Here is a 27,144-nt window from a genome sequence, read left to right as displayed (position 1 = left end):
ATTTTGTTCATTATTGTGTTGTGTGAAGAAGGTATAAACCCAAAGCTGATTTGGTAGAAGCCATACGTGCTGCTCCTCCTCCTGGTTCCTAAGATGATGTCTTTCCTAGGGTTGACCGAATTTTATTCAAAGTATGTGCAAAATTTCTCTTGCAGAACATATAACATCAGGCAATTGGTTAAAAACAAGAACAAGTTTGTATGGAGTGCTGAGTGTGAAAGGGAATTTTGTGATGTGAAAAAGGCAATTTGCGAGGCTACATCTCTTTGTGGTTTTGATCCTCAACTCAAAATGCATCATTACCACTGTTGCGAGTTCAAAAGGTTTATGTGCTGGCACAAAAATCTAAATGTGGCAAAGAATTCATTATAGCATTTGCATCCAGAGCACTTACACCTACAGAGGAAGGAAAACTCTTGCCAGCGTATAGGCACTAGAACATTTTAGAGGTTTCATTTGAGGCAAGCAATGTGTAATAAGAAGTGACCATAAACCTTTAGTGTGCTTTCTCACCACTGAGGCAATGATCTAAGCATCAGCGCACATTGCTATAATGTCCATGATGCTCCAGCATTTAGTTTACAATGTAGTGTATGTTCCTGGGAGAGATAATGTTACTGCTGATTTCCTGTCCAGGATGCCCTTATCTATTAAAGCAGACATCCATAATGTGTGTGATGATTATCAAATTGCTTTAGTGCATGGTGAAGATACAATGCCTATTTATAAGATTTTTTGGCGCAAGGAATTTGCCACAGATAAGAGTGCTACAAGAGATAGAAAAGTCCATTGTAAGAGGGTGACCAGCATTCATCTGACCTACGGTGTTTTGGGGAATTACAGGATGAGTGGTCTTGTGTGGAGGGTGTTATCAGTAGAGGTGATAGAGCAATAACGCTCACTGGTTTAAGACCCAATATAGTTCTACATGGACATGAAGAACACAGTGGAATCATCAGAACCAAATAGGCTGTAAAAAAAGGATTTTGGTGGCCAGGTGTTGACATTTTTGGTTGAGCGTTTATTCAGGAACAGTGTTATGTGTGCGAATTCGGATAAATCCCTTAAAACTCTGAGGCCAAACATGGGACAATATGTTGTTCCGGAGAACCCATGGGACACCATTGCTCTGGAAATTATGGTCATAATTCAAAGTTTATTCTTGGTGCTACTGATGTTTTCTCACGGTGGCCAGTTATAAAAATTGTAGGGAAAGTAGACACAGATGCGGTATTAGCATTTCTTGATGATACTTTTACGGAAGAAGGTTTACCAGTATGTCTCATTACAGATAGAGTGCAATTTTTATCCTGCAAGGTAAAGAATTACTTCAAGAGAGTAGGAGTTAAACATTGCACCACATCCCTGTATAACCCTAACGGCAATGGTGTTATTGAGAGACTTAAGAGTGCTCAAGAGTGCTATTCAAATGGCTGGGGTAGACAGTGATAAGTGAGAGACACAAGTATTTAAAATATTTTGGATGTATAGAACCACCATCAATGACATGACGGGATGCTAGCCTTTTGAAATAATGAGGGCTAGGTTACCTAGGAATAAGTGTAACCCTGCTTGGTTAGTCCAGTCAACTTCCACTAACATGGATTTGGAAGTAGTCAAAGAAAGAATTGTAAAAACACACATAACCAACAAACAGGAGTTTGGTAAGAAAATGGGATCTAAATGTAATCCTGCAATCAGTATTGAAATGATTGTGAAGGTTAAAAAACCATGGAGAATAAAAAAAGGAGACAGTCAGTACATATGCCCTTTTGCAGTCACTTAAGTTTTAAAGAACGGTGTGAGACTCACAGATGGCGGGGTGAGGAACCTAAGCAGAGCAGCTGTTCTCAAAGGAAAACATGTCTATGAAGATGAGTGTCAAGGCAGTAGTATTGAGAAAGGTGATTGCACAGGAAATGACTTCAAAAGAATAGCCATGCAGGATTTTTTAGAGGAAGAAGAGACATGTAAAGATATGACCTAAGAAGTTTGCAATGAACTTATGGAGAATCAGCTTAATGAGTCAGCAAGCGATCTCGTAAAAGACCAGGATGGTTGACGGATTTTATTGCTCATGTCAAAGGCAAATTCTGGGTGTGAAATAATACTCAATTGTTTCTTCTCTCTCATTGCATTTATTTCACTTTACTTATTTTTATTTATTTTTGTTTTCTTAAAGGAGAAAGTTTTTTTTAGTATTTATGTTTGAATGCATTGTCTCACGGGTGGAACTTGGTGTTCCATTCTAGAACAACCAGGTCCGTGCCTTGAGTTGGTCGGGACAGTTTGTGGGAGGCTACCAGAGCTGGAAGACGTGTACCCAGTGGTGCTTTCATTTCTACCAATAAAGTGCTTCTACCTGCCGGAAGACTATTTATTAAAGGACTCATGAATCATGCCGGCACCCAGGAATTAGAACTGCTCTCCAAGGATCAAGTGGTCAAGCTCCTGTTTATCCGGCTTCAGGTCCACAAAAAGCAAGAGGACCAAACTGCAAGAGACATCTGGTGTCCACAAGACTTCCTTGAAGAGCCAGGGGTCGCAGGACTAGCCAGAAGCAGTTTTATCAGCAGTTGGAGTCAAAGTGTCAATGTTAAACCTTTGACTGGGACAGCCTGCAAAGTGTATCCGCCCTCTGCTCCATTGCAGTTGCCCTGAAAGTGAGCCTAGGTTTCAGTCCACCACAAACTGCTATATTTCCTAAATGCTTGACTGCTTCTAAGCAGTTTATGCCGCAAAACATAAAAAAATTATATCTCCTGTTTCCCTCTATCAATTTTAATAATTTTGATGCATTTTGCCAAGTATATGTTTCTCTATTTTGTTCTAATATTGGTTTGGGAATTTTATTGTGTTTGAACTTAGCACACACTTTGCTGGGGATTGCCTGTTGCATTTCTGTAGCTACCAGGGGACGAGGCGAGATTCCCCCAGAAATGCATTTTGTCCTACCAAGGATGGGTTTATTGAGTTGATTGGGGGTTTCCCTTTTCCACAATGGTAAACTCCATTTGTGGCACCCTCAAAACTAGGTACTCAATGCAAATTTCTAGTGGGAAAAAAACTGCAGTCTTAACACCAAAAACAAACAGGTATGCTCTTGTAATCTTCCACCTGAAGAAGTTCACAAAACGAAAGATCTCATCTCTATAAAAGGATCTCATCTCTATCCTTGAAGTTCAAGAATCAGGCAATTATTGGATGGAGTGAGACTCCTCCCCATTCCTCCTCCACTGTGGCGGTTTAGGGGTTAGTGCCTAATAGGCCCACTCAATCACAAAGCAGATAATCCAGTTGGGGGGAGCAGAGAACTTACCCAATGCTTCAGGAAATGTGCCAGTTAAACGCCCCACAGTCCTTTGGGATTCCCACAAATCTTACGTTGCTGTGGCGTGAATGGCCCTCTTTGAACTCAGCTCTGACCTCCAGGTTCCTTGTAGAGGTTCTTAGTTTATTGATCTTCTATTGTAGGGTTTATATCACGTCTGCCATTTTTGACAGGCATTCTTCGGCTTCTGTGATCCTGTCGATAGACTGATGCAGGTCTTGGCGCCTACCTCCTTTTTAATGAAACTTATCGAAGTAGCTCTGACAGATTTTTTTCCAGTTTAAGAACACATTTTACTATCAAAATAAAGTCATAGCAATGGGAGCTGGATTCAAGATTTGGCAAATCTGTTCATTGATGACTATCAACGCAAACATATATTCAATAACAACAGTCCTTATAGGAAGAATAATGCCATTTAGCTACTTACATGAGGAAAACGTTTGTAATCTGGTTTGACGAATCATCCATCAAACATTTTCTGCATTGGATTAACTCCAGGTACACTGATATACAATTCACAGTGGCATCTGAGCCAAATGCTATTTCTTTTATATGGAGTTGACAATATATGTAGGTGAGGGCAGACTTTGCGTTAAACTCTTTCTCAAGACCACTAAAAGTAGCTTGCTTTGAATGTAATTCAGTTACCACTCCAGGGGACTTCATGACTACCTAATCCATAGGCTGTTTTAAGGGATATGTGGGATTTTTACTCTGAAAAGTGACTTATTTATGAATCCAATTCCACGTCTATGCTACAGAGGTTATCCAGTAGACTTAATGACCATTGAGAAAAATGGGCCTGGTACACACATAAGGAACACATACAAACAAAAGCACACGGTGGATTTGCTACATTTGGTCTGCACATCTGTGAACACAAATTCCCCTTATTAATGGTTGCAATATAATGTATTTAGTACACTCTATTGGAGTGCTCTTTGGTATCGTGCTTATCCACCTAGAAGCAACAATCCACGATCTCCTCCTCACTCAAGGCAAGACAGAATCTCGTACACAAATTAGAAAAAGTACCAAGGCACATCCCTCTTAGTTGCTATTCTCCAAAAATCATTTTCACCATTACAACTTCCAAGGAAAGTGATTTCACAAACTCCTCATAGTCCTCAAAAAGACATGTACAATGTTCAATGTTATTCCAAGTCCATTTATTAACAATTCCTTTCTTTTGCCACACCGTCACAGCCGACGCGCGTTTCGGCCTCCGCGGGCTTTTTCAAGGCTGAAATTTATACATAAAACAGTATGTTACAAAAAGGAATGAAATAAAAGGCCACCTATATGCGTGCTCATATTCGCATATCACAAATTCATAAACTTTTCTCTTTGTTTTTGTATATCCTATTCATATCCCAGTGATATTCACTTATCACAGTACAAATGTTAAAAACATGAAACACACAAAATTACAAAATACCATCAGTATTATTAGTCCAATTCATTGATCTCTCCTATGTACACTCCCAATGTGCCGTCTTCACATCCATATTGGGTTTTCTGGTAATACCATATTACATTCAAAAACATTTCTACGCATATGTATGCACCACAAGCCAATTCCATGTCCTGTCTCCTAGGATCTTACACAATTTGGAGGAAAGTTTTTACTATGTGTCCAAATTAAAAGTTTCACTTACCTAACAAATTATGTGGTGAGCATATATCTTTAACAGTCAACAAGAAATCGTATAGCTTGAAAGTACATGGGTCCTGCAAGTGTGTAAAAATATATATTTAAAACTCTTTATCCCCATGTGTCACTTGAAACCAATATTGCCAATGTGACTAGCCAAAGCACATAGTGCCGGGCTTACCTTTAAGACTTTTATTTTATGCACCGGTAATTTAGCTATTGTAGTATGATGTCAATCCTTCCGTTTTTTGGTCAGTGATCAAGTAATTACACGTTAGGCGGAGCCATGATAAGTCCCATCTGCAATAAAATATCATATTATAGATATTTATTGTACTCATCAGTGATATATGAAATCACTAAATGAAAACATAGGGGAGAGGCTATATTTTAAAAAAAGAAAAACCCCTCAATGTTTGTATCAAGATATTTTATTGCAGATGGGACTTATCATGGCTCCGCCTAACGTGTAATTACTTGATCACTGACCAAAAAACGGAAGGATTGACATCATACTACAATAGCTAAATTACCGGTGCATAAAATAAAAGTCTTAAAGGTAAGCCCGGCACTATGTGCTTTGGCTAGTCACATTGGCAATATTGGTTTCAAGTGACACATGGGGATAAAGAGTTTTAAATATATATTTTTACACACTTGCAGGACCCATGTAAGCTATACGATTTCTTGTTGACTGTTAAAGATATATGCTCACCACATAATTTGTTAGGTAAGTGAAACTTTTAATTTGGACACATAGTAAAAACTTTCCTCCAAATTGTGTAAGATCCTAGGAGACAGGACATGGAATTGGCTTGTGGTGCATACATATGCGTAGAAATGTTTTTGAATGTAATATGGTATTACCAGAAAACCCAATATGGATGTGAAGACGGCACATTGGGAGTGTACATAGGAGAGATCAATGAATTGGACTAATAATACTGATGGTATTTTGTAATTTTGTGTGTTTCATGTTTTTAACATTTGTACTGTGATAAGTGAATATCACTGGGATATGAATAGGATATACAAAAACAAAGAGAAAAGTTTATGAATTTGTGATATGCGAATATGAGCACGCATATAGGTGGCCTTTTATTTCATTCCTTTTTGTAACATACTGTTTTATGTATAAATTTCAGCCTTGAAAAAGCCCGCGGAGGGCGAAACGCGCGTCGGCTGTGACGGTGTGGCAAAAGAAAGGAATTGTTAATAAATGGACTTGGAATAACATTGAACATTGTACATGTCTTTTTGAGGACTATGAGGAGTTTGTGAAATCACTTTCCTTGGAAGTTGTAATGGTGGAAATGATTTTTGGAGAATAGCAACTAAGAGGGATGTGCCTTGGTACTTTTTCTAACATAAGGAACACATATTGGTCCCAAAAGTATGTTCTATTATCAACAACAGAATAATCTTTGGAAGCACTTTCAATAGTGCCAACAATGCTATTAAAAAAGTAATTTGCAGACATTGGCACATTATTCTGGACACTCTTCACATTAGTAACCAACCACTGTAATTGTTCAAAAGAGGGCAAAATATCAGGGATAAGATTGTCAGGGCAGCTCTTCAGACCACCAACACTCCAATCACAGCGGGGTCTCCCCCCCGCCAATAGCTTAAACTCTAGCAAATGCAAAGCCTATTGCATTGTAAATGTGCGCTATAAAAATAAAAAAGCATTAAAAGAGTGTGTCCTGCCTGCAGGACAAAGCTATTTGAGAAAATAGTGCTCGAAGGTTGTAATTAAAGCCAACTGAGCAAAAATACATATAATATGGGGACTCGCCATCGGAGGTTACAAAATGAGACAAGGCGGTACCATACTAAGCCTTTTGACCAATGAACAGCCACAGTTAACGTCAGACAATGACACAAGCCACTGAAAAATGTGAGCGAAAAGTGGGTGGCGCTTCAAGTCCCTACCTCAATACAGCATGCCTCGAAGAGCAGCACATGCGCTGTCCAGGCTAAACCTAAAAACAGGATACTGCAACACCAATGCCTTACTAACTGCAGTCGTACTAACCAGGACACTGCAACAGTGGTATTAGCGCTCAAGTTACTTACCTTTGGTAACAATATATCTGTAATAGACATTAGTTAGTGATAGATTCCTTACCTTAGATTTACCCCCAGGCGTCAGGCTGAATCCGGAAAGTTTTCATCAGCAGTACCTCTGCACGTCGGAAGGTGGCGTAGTGCTGTTCTGAGTCCGTTGGAGGTGTTGTGATCGCTGGTATGACGTCGCTGCAGCTACTTAGATGCCGCCCTCGCGCGCTGACATCAGGTCTGTACACGACTTTCCGCGCCAGGAACGCAGAGCCATGCAAGATACTGACCGCTGGTGTATTGAAACTAGGGCCCTGAAAGGGATGACCTTAACTCTAGAAATCAGTTCGGGGAGGATGGGTGGGGCGGTAAGGAATCTATCACTAAGTAATGTTTCTTATAATATATCGTTACCAAAGCTAAGTAACGTGTGCATCTGAAAGAGACAAGTTAGTGATGGATTCCTCACCTTAAAATAGATACCCCAGCAATACCAACCCCGGTGGTGGGTCTGCGAACCAAGATCACACCAGAACGTCACGGAGAACAGAACGGCCAAAGAAGCAGTCACACCGGACTTGGCTGTCAAGGCAATAATGTTTAGTAAAAGTGTGCAGCGAGGCAAACCTGGCTGCCTGACAGGATATCTTGCAGGGGAACACCCCATCCCAATGTAGTAGTAGCTTCCGATGCCCTGGTAGAATGGGCACGTAGCCCCACCGGAGGTTCCTTTTTAGCCAGAGAATAACAGGCTTTTATAAACAAGACAACCATGTGGAAGGTAGTCCTATTGTGTACAGTCCGGCCATTCTTGGCGCCAATGTAGCCAACAAAGAGCTGGTCATTCACCCGGAACTGTTGTGTGCGGTTCGGGTAAAATGAGAGCGCATGTTTTGGGTCCAGACTTGGAGCCTCTTTTGCTTTCTGGAAGGGTGTGGAGGCAGAAAGAAAGTGGGAAAGGTGATAGTTTGCCCTATGTGGAAGGCAGTAACAACCTTTGGCAAGAAGAAAGGACGAGTACGGAGCACAACCTTGTCCGGATGAACAGACCGAAAAGAAGGCTTACAGGAAAGATCCTGGAGCTCACTCACGCGCCTAACGGAGGTGATGGCAAACAGGAAAGCAGTCTTTAAAGTCAGTAAACTAAGAGGACAGTTGTGAAGCGGCTCAAAAGGAGCACACATCAAATAAGTAAGTACCAGATTCAAGTCCCACTGCATCATCAAAAACGGAATAGGAGGGAAAAGGTGAATAATGCCTTTGAGAAATCTATTTGCGACAAGGGACTTGAAAAGAGAGGGCTGATCAGGGAGCCTGTGAAAGGCCGAAATTGCTAAAAGGTAGCCTATTTATAGTGCACAGAGCAGAGCCCTGCCGGGCCAAAGACAGAATGAACAAAAGGACTTCTGAAAGAGGGGCAGAAAGGGGTCTACAGCCTTTGCTGTGCACCATGCCACAAATTTGTTCCACCTACAGGCGTATACCGATTTAGTGGAGGGACGCCTGGCTGCCAGAATGATATCACAGACTTCAGGAGGCAAGTCAAATGGAATCAACTGTCGACCCTCAATCTCCACGCAGGGAGGTGGAGGCTGGAGAGTTCAGGAGGAGAACTGTCCCCTGTGACAGAAGATCCTCCCGAAGATGCAGTCGGATCGAGGGATCCACGCTCATACTGAGTAGCTCGGGATACCAAACTCTTCGAGCCCAGTCCTGGGCCACAAAAATGACTTGGGCCCGGTCGCACCTGATCTTCTTTAGCACTCTGGTTAGAAGTGGTATAGGCGGAAATACGTACAATAGACAGCAACTCCACTTGTGAAGAAAAGCGTCGTCAAGCGAGTGCCGCCTTGGAAATTCCCCCGCGCAGAACTGCTGACGTTGCACATGCTCTTCGGTGGCAAATAGATCTAACCAACGCTCTCCCCACTGTTGAAAGCGACTTTGCGCCACTTCCGAGTGAAGACGCCATTCGTGATCCATCATGCACCTGCGGCTGAGTTCGCCCGCCCTGGCGTTCAAAGAACCTGCCAAGTGTTGCACCACCAAGGAAATGCCTTGACGTTCCAGCAATGTCCAGAGATGCAGAGCCTCCTGACATAGGGTTTGCCTTGCCTGCTGCAGTACCACATGGCAGTAGTGTTGTCTGTGACCACCTGCACTACTCTCCCCTTGACAGAGAGAAGGAATGCCATCAGTGAATGTAGGGTCGCCCGGAGCTTCAGAACGTTGAAATTAAGTCTGGACTCCGCCGGAGACCAGTGGCCTCTGATCTCCGCCTCTCCCATGTGGCCGCCCCATCCCAGGAGGGAGGCATATGTCACCACTGTGTGCTCAGGTTGGGGAAGGGAGAGTGATCTGCCGCTGACCCAATGCTGGTTCGTGAGCCACCACTGCAATTTTTGTGCAGTGCCCTCCGAGATCTGGACGTACTCGGACAGGTCCCCTTGATGCTGCGCCCACTGGAATTTCAGGTCCCACTTCAGAGCCTGCATATGCCGCCAGATCAACTCGGTCTCATCTTCCTGCTTCCACACCCTCTGCCTCCTTCGTAAGACCTTCAAATGGATCCCCCTTGAACACCGAAAGACAGTCACTCCCGCCCTGGTCACCAGCAGACTCGACTACGGCAACGCACTCTACGCCGGAATAAAAAAAACCTCATCCGCAAGCTACAGAATATCCAGAACGCCGCCGCAAGACTGGTCCTCAACCTGCCAAAACACTGCCACATCTCCCAGCACCTGCGCACACTCCACTGGCTCCCCGTCGAGGCAAGAATCACCTTTAAGATGCTCACCCACGCACACAAGGCTCTCCACGGCACCAGACCAGCATACCTGAACAGCCGGCTCAAATTCCACGCACCCCAAAGGACCCTACGATCAGCCCAGCTCTCCTACGCCGAGGTCCCCCGCACCAGAAAGACCAGATCGGGAGGCCGCTCCTTCTCCTTCCTCGCGGCCAAAGCATGGAACGCCCTTCCGCTCCACCTCAGACAGACAACATCGCTCCCCATCTTCGTAAGAAACCTCAAAACCTGGCTCTTCCACAGACCCCCTCCTTGATGGAATGGAACCTGCACTCCCCCACCCCTAGCGCCTTGAGACCCTTACGGGTGAGTAGTTGCGCTTTTAACAAACTCCTGATTGATTGATTGATTGATTATGGCATGATTGGTCAGCAGGAGGCCATAAGGCCCAGCAGCCTCAAGGTCATCCTGACCGAAACCCAGGACAAGGGCCAAAAGATCGGAATCATAGCCCGAATTTCCAGGACTCACTGTTCGGGAGGATAAACCTGAAACTGCGCCGTGTCCAGAACTGCTGCGAAAACGAGGAGCTTCTGAGTGGTAATCAGGTGCAACTTCGGCACTTTGATGGAGAACCCCAGCAAATGCAGGAGGTTGGCCGTAGTCTGGGGGTGGGAGACAACTGCCTCGGGTGAGCCCGGCTTCAACAACCAGTCGTCGAGATAGGGGAAGACTAAAACCCTGGATCTGCGCAGATGAGCTGCGACCACCGCCATCACTTTCGTGACACCAAGGGGCGCTGGTAAGGCCAAAAGGGAGCAAGGTGAACTGAAAGTGCTTGTGGCCTACAATGAACCTCAGGGAATGCCGGTGGGCTGGCAGGACGGGGATTTATAAATAAGCGTCCTGCAAGTCCAATGCTACCATCCAGTCTTCCGGGTCCAGGGTAGACAAGACTTGAGCAAATGTGAGCATCTTGAAATTCTCCTTCCGGAGGAAGCAGTTGATGTTCCGAAGGTCTAAGATAGGACACATGCCCTTGCCCTTCTTTGGAACAAAGAAATAGTGAGAGTTACAACCACGATTTACTTCTGGAGTCGGAACGCAATCAATGACCCCCTTGGCTAAGAGCGCCGCAACTTCCTGCTGGAGAAGTGCCAAGTGATCCCCGACATGCAGTGGTACTGAGGTGGCATGGCTGGAGGGGTGGTCTCGAATGGGAAGGATTAGCCCCTTCGGACAATCTGTAAAACCCACCTGTCCGTAGTGATGGTGCGCCAGTGGGGGAGGTGATGGGGAATCCTGCCACCCACGGTTGTTTGGAGGGCCTAAAACACCGGACTAGGAAGGTTTGGAGGCTGTGGTGGCAGGGAAGGTAGTGGACTGACCCGCCGGCTGGCACGTGACCCACATCGGCGGGTCCCACATCCGTGGCTGCACTGACAGTTTCAAAGCCACAGGCCTGCGAAGCAACAAACGTGTCTGGGCACCCCTTCCTTGACCATGAAAGGAGCAAAAAGCAGACACCAATGGAGTGCACATGGCCGAAAGGCCCAAAGACTTTGCCGTAGCCCGCGAGTCATTAAAGCTCTCCAAAGCACTATCTGCCTTGTCGCCAAAAAGGCGAGTGCCATCAAAGGGTATGTCCATCAGAGTGTTCTGGACATCCCCTGAAAAGCCAGTGGTCCTCAGCCAGGCGTAACGGTGTAGAGCCACTGTCGAGGAAATCGCTGTGCCAAGCAAGTCCGCGGTGTCGAGGCCACAACGAATCATGAACTTGGCTGCATCTCTCCCCTCAGCAATAGCTTGGGAGAGCACTGTCCGGGCCTCCTCCAGACACTGAGGCAGCACCTGCGCCACCGTATCCCACACAGAGTGGGAATAACGGCCCAAGAGGCATACGGTGTTCACAGACTGCAGCCCTGAACTGGCAGAAGAGAAAATCTTCTTCCCAAACTGCTCCAGTTTCTTGGATTCCCTGTCCGGAGGTACGGAAACGAATGCACTTGGGGACGCAGAGGCTTGGACAACCAAGCTCTCAGGGGTAGGGTGTTGGGAGAGGAAAATGGGGTCACCCGGGCCGGGCAATGGTGTCAGGCCACGTTCCTATCCACAGGAGCCCCTGTGTTGGGCCTTGACCAAGTGCCCACGAGGACGTCTGAAAGTGCAGCATTGAAGGGCAGCAGCGGCACCACAGAGGAAGCCGCCGGCTGAAGCACTTCTGTCCGGAGGTTAATCCTAAGGGCCACTGTAAGGAGTTCGAGGTGGAGATCCTCTGCTGCCATATGCAACACCACTGAATAAGTACCACCCTGTTCCGTAGCCACGGTAGAAAGGAGACAGTGCGCCAGGTTCTGGTGAGAAATGCAGATCAGCGGCGGCCCCCAAATCCTCTGCCCAGTCCGGGTCTAACTGGCATTGGGCTGCGAGAGGGTCTTCAGACCCCTCCCAGTCCTCCCCATCCTCCATAACCTGCTGGGCAGGTGGGAAAGATGGAGGAGGATGGAGATCGGGATATAAATTCCCCATTGGTGTCAATAGACTCCGGTCCGGCATCGTCTCCACGTTGAAAGGAAGCCGGAATGACATCGGCCGGGGAGCCGGCCGACGGCGTTGCCGTCGACATTGATGTCGGTGGAGGTCGAACAAGGTAAACCGGCATCGGCTGGGATCCTTGCATCGATCCACGGGAGTCTCGTGGTGCCGAGGCCGGAGCCGTCGACGAAGAAGGGCGAGGACCCCCAATCGGACCAGCGGGGCCCAAAAGCGCGCCGGCGGGGCCCGACGAGCCAATGAGGCGGGCCATGGCTGACAGAAATTCCTGCAGCTGGGTTGGAGTCGCCGACAGACCCGGGAAGGGCGGGTAGGCCAACGGTGACTGCGTAGGCTCCATCGGAGCCGCGGGAGAGGCACCACCCGCACCCTGAGCTGTGTCGCATGGCAGGCTAGGGGAAGGCGAAGAGCGGCATTGCTTCTTCGACTTCTTGTGCTTCGTCTTACCTGACCCCGAATGCGAAGACTTTGTCGAACTATGGTGGTGGCTCCGCGACCGGTCGCTCGACCTCCCACGGGACCTGGACCTTGAACGGCACAGAGCTGACTTCCGGGCCTCAAGCAACTTTCGTGACAGCTCCTGCAAGGTTTTCAGAGCCATGGCCCGGCAGCAGGAGCACAACTCGGGGTCGTGGTCGTGCCCCAGGCAGTAGAGACACTTGCAGTACGGGTTAGTCACAGACATCATGCAGGAACAAACCTTGCAAGACTGGAAACTGGGCATCCCTATACACCAGGAGTCAGACTCAAATAAGACAAAAGTACCTAAAAAAGCTGTCAAAAATTGACTGGGGGTACTGCTCTCTCCGGATCTGCGCTTGCTGGCACGGAAAAAGAAAGAAAAGAACTGATGTCAGCGCGCGAGGGGGCCGTCTAAGTAGCTGCTGCAACGTCATCCCGGCGATCACAACGCGGACACGGAACCGCACTACGCCAACTTCCGACGTGCAGGGATACTGTTGACTAAAACTTTCCGGATCCTGTCTGCCGCCTGGTGGTAATTCTAAAGTAAGGAATCTATCATTAAGGTGTCTCATTCAGATTTCATTACAGCTGAAGCTGCCCTGGTCGAACATTTTACAGAGAATAGGCATATTTTCTGATTATATTTCCTGTGAAGTCGTGGAAGCCCCATGTTCCAATCCATGTGATGGGAATTTTTCCTCCATAATTTTGATTCAGGTCGACAAATGGACTGAACATGTATGATCCATATAGGATGGACTCTATTCACTTGAATAATTGAGTGAACTTACCCCAATGATGTACATTTACTTATGCAGCAGACTTTAGTCTTTCCACGAATGCTGAATTTCCTTTGTTCAGCACCTTTGACTGAGGTCCGTAACTCTGTAATTGATGATCCATGCCGTGTCTTTTACAATATGTTGATTTGTATGCACATTATTATTGAATTTCAGTCATGTTTCCCTTTTTTTATGTGATTTTTATGCTTTTTTTCATTATACAGAACAACATGCATGTGCTGCGTTTATCAGACATTTATGTCACGCACAGACAGTGCTTCCATGTAAACAATAGACAACTATGAGCGAATCTAGCCTTCCAGGAGATTCTTCACAAGCATGCCTCTATTTCCCCTCTTGCAGACACCACGAGTTCATCTCTGCCTCGTTCTCTCTATTGTAGACACCACACAAGTGCATATCTGCCTTGTCTAGGTAAATTGACTGGCTCCCTTATTCTTACCCGCACGCCCCTGCGTGTACTTTCCACACACACTCCACGAGTGCATCTCCACCCAGAGATGTATGCTCTAGCTCTTGCCCAACAGGGCAGTAACCTTGCCCTACCGGTTGGGCTTTGTAGCCAGCCTTCCACTGACCCATCTCACGGGCAGGCACCTGCGGTGTTCGAGCCACTGACACACAGAGGTAAGGACATGACACTCCCACACTTCTGAGAGACCTTCCCTCCTCGATGAATCTCAAATTACTTCATTTCACTTTTTACATTTTTTACAGTGAGCGCTGATGTAATTTATTTTCTTTGAAGTCAATGTAAAATCGACAGGTAGGCTTCTTGTGGTCAGCAGCATTTGGCTTGTCGTTTGTACTGGGGCACGGACTGTCCCTGGGCACACAAGATGATTTCCATTGGGTCATCACTACAACGGTGCATGTCACCTCTATGCATCTATAATCGGACTACATTTTATTGGGTGATGATGACTCACACTGATTTAAGTTACATGTGTCCGTTCGTCAGTCTCTCATTTATAATTGCTTTTTTAATAAGTACAGTATACTCGTTCACTAGACCACAATATTGACACATGAATTGTTCCGGATTTTACCAGTGGTTGTGCATGGTTAGTAGGGCTGTCTGCATGTGAATTTGTGGATTGTGCGCAAGTACAAAGGCAAACTTTGTGCTAATAGGATTCGCTATGTGCTCCTTTTTGGGCATCTCTACACATAAAAATAATCCACCAATGGTCCCCATTAAGCATTTTTAAGGTTCACGCTTTTGTCTTTCGGCATTCCTTTTTTCCTTTGTGATTTTCACTGCCCTACCACTCTGATGTTGCAAGGCTTTAGAATGTTCTCAGACTACAATATATATATTTTAGGTCATTGTGACAATTTTCTGGGATGCACACCTAATTCGCACCAGAACTCTATAGCCAGGTGACCTCCTGTGTTCCTCTTAGCTCACGGACTACCCTCTGCAACTCAATTGTTGTGCATACTGAGAGTTCTCATAATTCTAAGTTGCTATCTGCTTTTCTATTAAAAGGAAGACTCAGTTTAAAACACTTCATAGGGGTTGAAATGTTGGCATCTTGTCAGTCCCCACCATTCATGTATTGCTGGTCTTAACATTATCCTGAACTATTATTTGTCTGGATTGTGATGTGATTCAGTCCTAGTGGTTAGAACTTTATGTATATATTGTCTGTACAAGGCATTGTTTGTTAACTAATAAAAACAAACATGTGTGTGGAGGGTCAAGGGGAAAGTTTAACGACGTGTCTGCTCGCTCCCCTGTTGCCAAAGTACAAGACACAAAACAGAGCAGCCCAAGTCATAGGATGGTGTGTGCCTATGCTGGTGATTGTGAAACAGTTGAATGCATGTGTAAGCGGATGCCATTGAGATACATAGGCTAAAACCAAACCCATCAGCCCAGCCATTTGCTGGAGTTAACGTCATGTGGGTTGTTTTTTTTTGTGTGTAGAACATTCAACACCACATCCGACTATTTCATGCCGGTGTAAGAATGAATGTCAATACTAGAGCCATGAAACTCATCTCGAAGTGGTATTAATACAGTGCAGTGCTCCAGTGATAGTGATACATAAAATTGACTACTCAGACTCAGACGTAAGTTCAAACAGAAGTCTATGTGTCAAGAGTTAAAAACACGCCCAGTAGTAAGACTACCCTATGGCGCTGTGCAGAACGGTCGACATGTTTCAGCCAAATAGGGAATGACCCTGGCTTTCTTCAGGACCTTAGGTGTATAATGGCTACTGCAACTACAAAAAGGTGTGTGTGTGGTGAAAAATAACAAAATGTACTAAGAGAAAGTTACATTACTACCAGGAACTTGAACGATTATGAGTCCACTGGAGGGAAAGCAGGATGTCTTCTTCCCAGCTTTATGTGGGTGAAGACCTCACCTCACCCGGCGACCGCTCGGGAGTATGAGGCCCCGCTCTGTCCGTCGGTACCCTGATTCTACTCCAAACTCTTGACACATAGACTTCTGTTTGAACTTACGTCTGAGTCTGAGTCATATCTCCAGTTCGAATGGTCGGATTTGTGTTGTTTGGTCTATAAAATATGATTACATTTCACTCTATTTTTCGAGATTGAGGTGGGATTTTTCGTGTGTTGTATTTTCACTTTATTATTGTTTGTATGCTGCAAAAATACTTTAGACATTGCTCCTAAGGTAAGCCTGACGGCTTTCATGCCAAGCTACCAGAGGGTTAAGCACAGGTTTTTGTGATTCACCACGACAAGGATTGTGGCTGTTGCTGGAGTAGGATTTCATCCCCATTAACCAACAACTCAATTTTTCAGAGGCATGCTCCAAGGTTCCCAGTTGAAAGCTTAAAGATTCTTGAATCGGTCGTAGTGGAACATTCTATCTATACATGCATATCTAACTACCCATGTTCCTAGGAATACAGGTTTGCCCTTTTGTTTTTATGGCAGTTCCATGTCAAAGTAATATATTACACAGAACAAAATAAATAGCTAAATATAAGATAAATAATAAGCATACAAACATGAGGTGCCCAATATTTTATAGAGACATTGCTTTCCAAACAATTCATGTCTATAATATTGACCTCTGGGAATCCATGGAAAAGAAGGATAATGCATTTCAATCACTAAGTCTAGCTAGAAGAGCACGACGAACGAAAAGGTATTTTTAAATTTGATTTATTTAATGGTTTAGGCAGAGTGGTGCTGCTTTTCACTATTTCTGGTTACAAAACGGTCACCAAAAGCCAGTCTGCTTATCTGAAATAAATGAACAAATAGATTGGTATAACAGTGTGGTTGGCAGTCTCATTTTTCAGATCACTCTTCCAAACCACACTGTTCTACCAATCTATTTGTTCATTTATTTGGGTAATAAATCCGCCAAGCCATCACTGTGACGTCTCTGCTAACCCCATATTATGAAGAGTTCAACTAGCACACAAACCTCAATGCTTTGGAGCATTCCTTCACACCTAGTACCGCTGACACAACCCACACACACTCAAATCACAGATCCCACAACACATCCTATTACCACATTCACCACAGCTGCAAAACCATTATACAATCCAATATGAATCTGGTAAAGCAAAGTAAGACGAATCGCTTTGCAAACTAACTAACTCAATCTCATCATTCTTCAAATGCCCCACTATAGAAATTACAAAAAAAAGCACCACACCTAAAGTACTGAGGCATATACCGCCAACTGGGCAGCAAACAAACATGATATTGATTGTTGCATTTAACAGTTAATCAACCCACCTTCCCTTGCGATCTGATTTTCCTGGGAGATTTCAACCACCACTGGGATCGAAACACGTACACATCCCATCTCAAATCTTTCCTGTTGGACTATAAACTTCTGCAATGCTGTATCATTACTGCCATTATAATGGCTGCACCCTGGATTTCAGTTTAACAAACACCACATATAAATATATAACGAACACAAATTGGATTGCCTGCTCTTATGTATTTGTTCCTTTCAAAATTCTAACCCGAACAACAATCTCTCTAAACTAATCCAGAGAGTGAGACACAAGTATTATCTAGAGTTCATGAACATACTGACCGCCAGAAATTGTAAAGCCCTCAAGCCTAAGCTTTAATGTAATAACAAGGCCTGTAGACACAGTCATGCACACATGTCTATTCTGCTTCTGTCCAACCTGCTTCTTCGTTGCCTCCTATGTCTTCACCTTGTTTTTCATCCCCTGAGCTTCAACTGCTACTATTTTTAACTCCGTAAACTTGAGGTTGTGAAGCCATACAGCAAATAGAATGCAGATAAAGAGGGGAAGCAGGTCGTACAGAGACAAACAGCCCATGCGCATTTGTGCGTGCCCTTGTTTGTATGCACTGCCGCACTAAACCCAGGCCACCTGGCTTTGCCAATGCTTGTGGAAAGAGCTGTTAGCAGCACGTACACATTTTCGCTATCAGGTCTAAACACGCAGGGTCCGTACAATAGGAACACAGAGAGAGGGCTGTGACCCACGCTTACCGCTTTGTGATCTGCATGGGGTCATTCAGTACCGGGTCATGTTCGAACGTGTCCTTGTCAAAGAGTCTCCTCAAGGCGTAGCTCGCGAGCTGCTCCATGAGCAGGAAGGTCTCGTTGATGTGCATGAGCATGGAGAAGTAGTGGTCCTCCCCGCGGGAACACACGTGAATGCTCTCAGTCAAGAGAACATTCGTCGTCTTCTCTAGTCTGGAGATTTCATCCCAGGCAATTATCAGTTTTACTGCAGACAGAAGCAGGGGGAAAAAATGACTGATTAGTTTTTAAATCTGCGTTCAAGTCCCTTAATGTAAACACATTTGAGGACTGCATCTTACTTAACACACTAATAGTATGTCTTCATTTCTCCACTTGCTTCGTGAAATAATTGTGTGCTGTATACGTTTGGACCTTGGCCTCCGCTTATTCTAGGTTAGTGACACGCTGTATTTATGTCGTAGGTCATAAAAGTTGTACACTTTTCTTGGGAGCGCACCCATGTAATTTAAATATTGTCATTCAGAAGTGCACCTGGCACAATAGAGCATGCTGTTGTGAGATCACTTCATTAATTTTGAGTGGCCTTGTAGGTCTGTGCAAAAGTAAGTTTACTAGCCTGCCTGTCTGTTGTAAGATGACTCCGAAGGCAAGAAATGTAGATTGAAGTCTTCTTTATTCAAATAATTGCAACACCCACAGGTATGTGCTGCCGCTCGACTCCAGGACTCCAGGCAACTGACTTACGTTGACCAGAGTGCTAGAACCGAACGGAGCCATTAGAACCAGAATACAAAACATAACATGAAGTGTTCCCTCGTGCTGAGTACAGCACGAGGACAAGAGGAATATACTACAACTTCTCCCTCTTCACAATATTTCAAAGAAGAAACCAAAAGAATAAAGCAAGTAATGAAAAGAAAACAAATACATATTAACCTAAAACATAAGCAAGCTTTGAAAGTCGGCCGAGTATCTTCCTGGTGGGTGTCTTGAAGAGGTTCGGGACCCGCTCTTCGCCAAATGTTGTAAGAAGACTCCGAAGGCAAGAAATGTAGATTGAAGTCTTCTTTATTCAAATACATGCAACACCCACAGGTATGTGCTGCCGCTCGACTCCAGGACTCCGGGCAACTGACTTACGTTGACCAGAGTGCTAGAACCGAACGGAGCCATTAGAACCAGAATACAAAACATAACATGAAGTGTTCCCTCGTGCTGAGTACAGCACGAGGACAAGAGGAATATACTACACTGTCTCACGCTCTGCTCTTCAATAAGGATGCACTTAGAGGTCACTCCCTTTGGAGTGCAGGGCCCTACAGGCTCCCCTATTCACACTTCTTTTTTCTCAAGTAGGAGTACTGCAGACTAATTCATATTCAGAAAAATACAGATGGTATATGTGAATGAATGAATAAGGCTTTATTCGATAAAACATATCTTATAGCAAATTACAATACAATTAAAATACATTTTTTTGCAGTACCTTGTTGAAACATTGATACTTCAGTAAAAACAGGAGTTAAAATCCAGTTTAAAAACAGCCATTTAAATAGATAACAAAAGCCTTTTACTTCGGATGGACCATGCCCAACGTAAAAATTTAGAAACATCACATAAAAACAGTCCGAGTATACGACTTCAGAATACGTAGGGCCACAATATGGTGCTGAGTGCCTAATTCTCGGCAAATGGGTTTCAACCAACAATGTCTTGGCACTTCGTATGCCGGGCATTCAAACATCAGATGGGCAACAGACTCAACTCGTGACGGGCAAACTGGGAAATAAGGTGAGGTCGTGGACGAGGCCTTCCAACGCGCAGTCAATTCATTTACTGGAAGGGTGCCCACTCTGAATTTAAAATACAGCGCCCGGTCAGTTGGATTGGTAATAATGTCAAGGTATGGTTCATAGAAGGAATTAGTTACTTACCTGTACACTATAGTTCTCCAGTATTATCTTTCATAGATTCACATGCTTATATCTTCCCCGTCGTCATGGTGGGAGTCTCACGGTAACAGAATCACCAAGCAGTATCATAGAGAAGAAAAACTGCATAGACAATCCCCATAGGGGCTGTATTATTTGGTAACCAGACCATTTCTTTGTTTTGTTCCAAAAGCCAGCCAATCAGCATTGCTGCCCTGCCCTCACACTCCCCAGCAGCAGCTTCCTGCCTCAGATTTCCGTCCCCGAGTGGGAGACATGGATAAATACAGAGAAACAAGATCTGCCTGAGAAACGGGGAGGCGGGCGGGCGCATGTGAATCTATGAAAGATAATACTGGAGAACTATAGTGTACAGGTATGTAACTAATTCCTTCTCCAGTATTACATCTTTCATAGATTCACATGCTTGTATCAGAGTAGTAAGCAGTGCTCACCAGACTTGTAGCGTTTCCAGGACAGAACTCAGAAGGAAGCTCTGCTGCAAAGCAATGATATAACAGTAGCTATGAAAGCATCAGTAATACGATAAATGCATGTATAAGTATAAATCAAAGCACTGTATAGTAAAAATAATATGTCAGTAGACCATACCTTACTGAAATAGACGCTTCAGAACAGCCTGTCCCACTGCCGTGTCCTCCTTCCACGCAGTGTCTAGACAGTAGTGTCTTGTAAATGAATGCACACTCTTCCACGTTGCTGCTCTGCAGATGTCTGGCAGCGCCACTCCTGCGAACAAGGCCATCGAGGTTGCCATCTTCCTCGTTGAATGTGCATGCACTTTAGAACATAGCGGCTTCCCCGCTTTTTCGTGACATTTCAGGATAGCTGAGGATATCCATCTAGCAATACTCAGTCTCGACAATGGAAGACCTTTCCTCTGTCCTTCAAATGCAATGAATAGTTGCTTGGACTTGCGGAACGTTTTCGTCCTTTCAATGTAGAACTTTAGGCATCTAGAAATGTCTAGAGAGTGTAAGGCTCTTTCTGCTTCCGATGAAGGCTTGCTGAAAAAAGTAGGTAAAATAATGGGTTCGTTGAGGTGAAAAGACGTTGCCACCTTGGGAATAAAGGTAGGATTCGTTCTTAATATAACCCTGTCCTGACGAAATTGTAAGAAGGGTTCCTCCACTGAAAAGGCCTGGATTTCGCTAACCCTCCTTGCTGATGTTAAGGCGAGAAGGAGGGCTGTTTTCCATGACAAGAACTGTAAGTCTGTCTTGTGTATGGGCTCAAAGGGTGGCCTCATAAGCTGCGATAGGACTGTATTGAGGTGCCACGGTACAGGTGGGCGCTGGATGGGTGGGAAAACTCTAAAAAGTCCCTTGATAAATTCCTTTATTACTCTGGATGACCAGAGAGATGGTTCATTTGGCTTCCGCCGGAATCGTGATATTGCTGCTAAGTGCACTTTGACCGAAGCATGCGTCAGACCTGACTTAGATAGTGAAAGCAGGTAAGGCAGAATACCTTCAGGTTGTACCTCAAACGGATGCAAGTTTTGTCTGTTGCACCAGTGGCAGAAACGAGTCCATTTTGCTGCATATGTTTTGTTCGTCGATACAGCTCTAGCTTGTGAGAGAATATGCCTGCATTCTTGTGAAATATCTAGATTTTGAAATTCCCGCTCATGAGGTTCCATGCTGACAATTTTAGAGATTGCAGGTCCGGATGCAGAATCTGCCCTTCCTTCATGGAGATGAGGTCTTGAAATGTCGGGAGTTGGATCTTGTCGCCCCTCGACAATTGAAGGAGGTCTGAAAACCACGCCTGTCTTGGCCAGGCTGGTGCTATCATTATAATCCGGCACGGTTCCAGTCTCATCTTGCGCAGGATGCGCGGTATCAACGGGAACGGAGGGAACGCGTATGCAAACCTTCCTGTCCAGTCCATGAGGAATGCATTTCCCTTGGAGCCCAGTTGACGGTACCTGGACGCAAATTGAGCGCACTTTGAATTGTTTCGTGTCGCGAACAAATCTAATGTGGGAGTGCCCCACCTTTGAAACAACATGCGAATCTGAGTGTCGTGTAGTTCCCACTCGTGCGTCGCATTGGGAGTGCGGCTCAGGGCGTCCGCCCGAGTGTTGAGGACTCCCTGTATATGCTGAACTTGGATCGAAATTCCATTGGTGATGAGCCATTTCCAGATCCTTTGCGCCAATGTCGACAGCTGTTTGGATCTCGTTCCGCCCTGTTTCAGCAGGTAAAACATGGTCGTGGTGCTGTCCGTTTGGATAAGTACTGACGATTGGCGTATTCTGGGAAGGAATGCTTGAAGCCCTAGGAACACCGCCTTGAGCTCCAACATGTTTATGTGAAGCTGAGCTTCCCAATCTGACCAAAGGCCCTGAATTTCCAGCTCTTGAAGATGCGCGCCCCATCCTTTCAGTGAAGCGTCCGTCGTCATCACGAAGTCGTGATCTCGAGGAATGAAGCTCAAGCCCTGGTCCAGGTTCTTTAGGATCTTCCACCATGACATGGCCACCTTCATATGGTTCGTGATGGCAATGCGATCCTCGAAGGTTCCACTGGCCTGCACCCACTGTTCGTCCAGCTGTTCCTGCAAAGGTCTCATTCGAAGACGACAGTTTGGTACCAGTGGGATGCAGGATGACATCATCCCCAACATGGACTTGTAAATCCTCACGGAAGTAGACCTTTTTGCCTGCAGAGAAGCCGTTAACCCCATGATCTTTCTCATCCGATCTTCGGAAGGGTAGGCTTTCCCTGCTCTGGTGCATATCCATGCCCCCAGGAACTGGATGCCTTGGGCCGGAGTCAGCGAGGATTTCTCTAAGTTGGTCCTCAGACCTAATCGCTGAAACAACCGGATGCAGCTCTGCAGAGCTTCTGCTGCGTCCCTGAAAGATGGACCTGTCACCAACCAGTCGTCCAGATATGGGTAAATGTAATGCCCTTGCAGTCTTAAGTGGGCCGCCACCGGGGCCATGCATTTGGTGAATACCCTCGGGGCTGATTTGAGTCCGAATGGCAGGACTTTGAACTGGAAGTGGCGACTCTCCACAACAAACCTTAAATACTTCCTGTGCTTCCGATGAATGGGAATATGGAAGTACGCATCCATGAGATCCAAGGACGCCATGTAGTCCTTGTCCTTCAACATGAGTAAGATCTCTTGCAGCGACAACATTCTGAAGGGTATCTTTTTTATGTATTGGTTGAGATCCCTCAGGTCCAATACCGGTCTCCATTTCCGGGTCTGTTTCTTTTTGATGAGGAAGAAATGCGAATAGAAGCCTCTCCCTCTGAGATGTTGTGGCACTTCTCCTATGGCTCCCTTTTGCAGAAGCGAGAGAACTTCCTTCTGCATTTCCTTGCGATGCTGGTTGAGCCTGAGCACTGGGGGGTGGTCCGGTGGTATCTCCACAAATTCCAGCGTGGGGCCCCTGCTTATGACATCCAGAACCCATTTGTCCGATGTTATGGACATCCAGTTGGTGTAGTATTGAGACAGATAGTGGTCGTTGTCCGGGATCTTTTGTGTGGGGAGCGCCTGCCTGAAATCATTGACGTCTATTAGACTGCTGATTTTTCCCCCTGGCGTTAGGTTTACCTCTGGACTGTTGTTGGTAAGAGGAGTTAGAGGACCTGAACTGGTTGTTTGTGTTAAACTGACGATATCCCTGCTGATTGTACGGTTGATATCGGTTGGATTGAAAAGAGGGTGTTTGATTAAATTGACCTCTTGCACCCCTCTTTCGAAAGGACTGAAACTTTCCCTGCTGAAGAGATCCCAGCGCTCTAGCTGTATCCGTGTCCGACTTTATGCCTTGCAATGCCTCATCAATATGCTTCCCAAACAAATTTTCACCGTCAAAGGGCATATCGACAATCTTCGCCTGCACCTCTGGACGAAAAGAAGTCGCCTTGAGCCAGCCTTGCCTGCGGAGCGAAACCGCCCCAGCCATTTGTCTGAAGGCCATAGACGAGACATCCATGGCGATGTCGATAGATTCGGCAGCCGATTTTGCTCCTTCTTTGAGAAGGGCTGCCGCTTCTTCCTTTCGGTCCTCCGGAAGCGCTGAGAGTATGGGTGCCAGATCGGACCATATCTGTCTGTTGTAACGGCCAAGCAGTGCCATAGCATTTGCCGCTTTAATGGTAGAGGCTGCCATGACCGCAAACCTCTTACCTGCCCCATCCATTCTCCTTCCTTCCTTGTCTGGTGGCACTAGTGAAGTAGCCACCGGGTTTTTTGAATTTCTTTGCGCCGCCTGCGTCACAACTGATTCCGGCCTGGGATGTCCAATGAGGCAGGCTGCCGTGGATTCTGGAGCTCTGTATTTCTTTTCAATTCGCGGAACTGAAACCGCTATAGATGCCGGTGTTTTCAGAATTTTTAGGCCCTCCTCCCAGATATGAGGGATAATAGGAATTGAGCGAAGTGACCTTTTGTTATCATCCTTGAAATCGTACAAGAAACAATCCGTCTCTTGCACTTCCACATCCAGACTGAATCTCTTGGCCGCCCTTTCCATGATATCATGGAAGCCTCCGATGTCTTGAGGAGGGGAGGTAGATTTGAGTGGTTCAGGTGATGCAGCCGATGGGAGGACGTATTCGTCCCATTCCTTCCCCGAGGCATCATGAACCAGTTCTCCGTCTTCGGGCTCTTCATCGGAGTCCGTTAGGTCATCCCTTATAGTAACCACCTGCGGAGATTTAACCCCTTGATCTTGAGAAGCAGGTGCTTTTTTAGGTGTCTGCGGGGGAGGCGTCTGCGTAGCTGGTTGCGAGCAATTCGCCTCTGGGAAACGACGATAGTAGTCGTTTAGCATCAATCTAAGATCAGACACAAGGGTGAGGGGTATAGAAACCGTCTCTTGACGTTCCTCCTCCCGTGAGTCCACGTGCTGCTCCTCCTCATCATCATAATCACCAGATTCCTGGAATGATTCATATATGGAAGATTGTGGTCTGTCCCTGAAGGAATAACTTTCCTCCTCATCCGTGTCTTGGCTTTTTATCCGAAGCTGAGAAGGACTGTAGGCGGCACCTGAGGACTCCTCTCCATCTGAATCCTGCTCCAGCAACGATGATGGTGGCAAAGGAGAAATCTTTGTCCATGAGGTGAACTCTGCGGATTTACTGATGGTAGCCGAACCTCTCGTCGACTGAAAAGAGCGGATGGAGATCATGGTCTTCGACTGAGGAGAACTGTACGCTTTAGCCGATGAAAGCAAGATTTTCGTCGACGGAACCATCGCCGACGGAACCACCGCCGACGGCACCATCGTCGACGGGACCTTCGTCGACGGGACCTTCGTCGACGGGACCTTCGTCGACGGGACCTTCGTCGACGGGACCTTCGTCGACGGGACCTTCGTCGACGGGACCTTCGTCGACGGGACCTTCGTCGGCGGAACCATCGTCGACGGGACCTGGGTCGACGGGGCCCCCGTCGACATCCTCAACATCGAACCTGTCATCGACGGAGTCGTCATCGTCGTCGTCGACTGTCTTTTCGCTGACAGAGAAATCTTACTCGTCGATGTCGTAGTCGTAGACGTCGTGGTCGTCGACGCAGCCTTAGATCCTATCGTCGACGAAGCCGTAGACGACGGAACTGAAGTTTTCACCACAGGCTTAGAAGCAGAGGCCATTGAACTGGTAGAAGGTGCAGATCCAGGTCCTTTAAGACTTGACTGCTTCTCCAGAGGAGTAATAGGAAGAGATGATGTCGATTTTTCCTTAGATTTACTCCTTTTAGACTCCACTTTCTCCACAGAAACAGAGGCCTTTCTTTTCTTGGGAGTGGAGTGAGAAGATTCCTCCTCAGAATCTGAGCCTGATGTGGCCTTCTTCTTCTGAAGCCATAACAGTAATCTAGCCTCTCTGTCTCGTTTAGTTTTGTCAGAAAATTTTATACAGAGTTTACAGTCTTTCACCAGGTGTTTAGGGTAGAGACAGTAAAGGCAGTCCTCATGTGGGTCCTCAGAGAAAAGTCTGGCCTTCCCACAGGATCTGCATGGCCTGAACAGCCTCTTTTTAGAGCTTTCAGCCATCATAAGTAAAATAAGTACACACAATACCTCAATTTAGAAGACAGGAAACAAGATTCCAAAGGGTCAAAAGTTCACACAGGAACAGAAGAAAACTGAGCAGAGCTCAGGGAGACTCCTTTCTCACACGAAGGCGGTTGGAAATCTGAGGCAGGAAGCTGCTGCTGGGGAGTGTGAGGGCAGGGCAGCAATGCTGATTGGCTGGCTTTTGGACCAAAACAAATAAATGGTCTGGTTACCAAATAATACAGCCCCTATGGGGATTGTCTATGCAGTTTTTCTTCTCTATGATACTGCTGGTCATTCTGTTACCGTGAGACTCCCACCATGACGACGGGGAAGATACAAGCATGTGAATCTATGAAAGATGTAATACTGGAGAAGGGCACATCCTTAAGCCTCAGAAACTCAGTAGTGGTTCTGCCTTGCTTCGAATTAGAATTGTTACGACTGGTTATCCAGTTCCAATACAATTTCTTAAGAGTGGCCTTCGGGGGAGCAGTTCTAGAATCCCAAGCGTCTCCGAGGCCCAACTCACATAGTAAGGATTTAACATCTTTTAACCACTTAATTTGTGACCATCCATGCATTGACATTACCTCCAAAAGACCTTCCGCGTAAGAGGCCAATTCAGGGACACGCCACAGCCGTGCCGAGAGGAGCAAGGGGCGAATTTGGTCCTGATCTTTAATCGAGCGACACCCTATGTCTAAAAGCAACAGTAAGGAAGGAGTACTCATTGGGAGAGCCATAAGATCCTTCAGGAATTTGCTCTCGGATCTGGCTAACAACACCGTATTGCTTGTGCCCAAAAGTTCTGCCCCATACAGGGCCCCTCTAGCCTTAAAGATTTCAACAACCGGTGCGATAGGTTTGGTTGTAGAAGAGCGCTGCTCTTTAAGGGACCCTACTATTCTCTTGTGGTTGATAAGCATTTTTGGAATGTGCGCGTTCCACTGCATGGAATCACTGAGGCGAATACCTAAATAGTCAAACTCCGAGACCCTCTCTAGGGGGACAGAGTTTAATAATGGAGGGCGACCTAATCGTTTGGGTGGGTTCAGAACC

General features: G+C 45.8%; 1 protein-coding gene across 1 annotated transcript in view; it reads right to left on the bottom strand.

The window, feature by feature from the left end:
• TBC1D8B (TBC1 domain family member 8B) overlaps nucleotides 1-27,144 on the bottom strand; it is a 720,472-nt gene that overhangs the window by 671,761 nt on the left and 21,567 nt on the right. The window contains exon 2 of the mRNA XM_086967215.1: nucleotides 18,103-18,372. Coding sequence (XP_086823341.1) covers nucleotides 18,103-18,372 — 270 coding nt within the window. The remainder of the gene's footprint in view (nucleotides 1-18,102; nucleotides 18,373-27,144) is intronic.

This window comes from Lissotriton vulgaris, chromosome 4_1, assembly GCF_964263255.1.
Source record: "Lissotriton vulgaris chromosome 4_1, aLisVul1.2, whole genome shotgun sequence".
Lineage (NCBI taxonomy): Eukaryota > Metazoa > Chordata > Amphibia > Caudata > Salamandridae > Lissotriton > Lissotriton vulgaris.
Note: the sequence above shows the minus strand (reverse complement) of the source record. Positions and strands in the feature narration are given on the sequence as shown.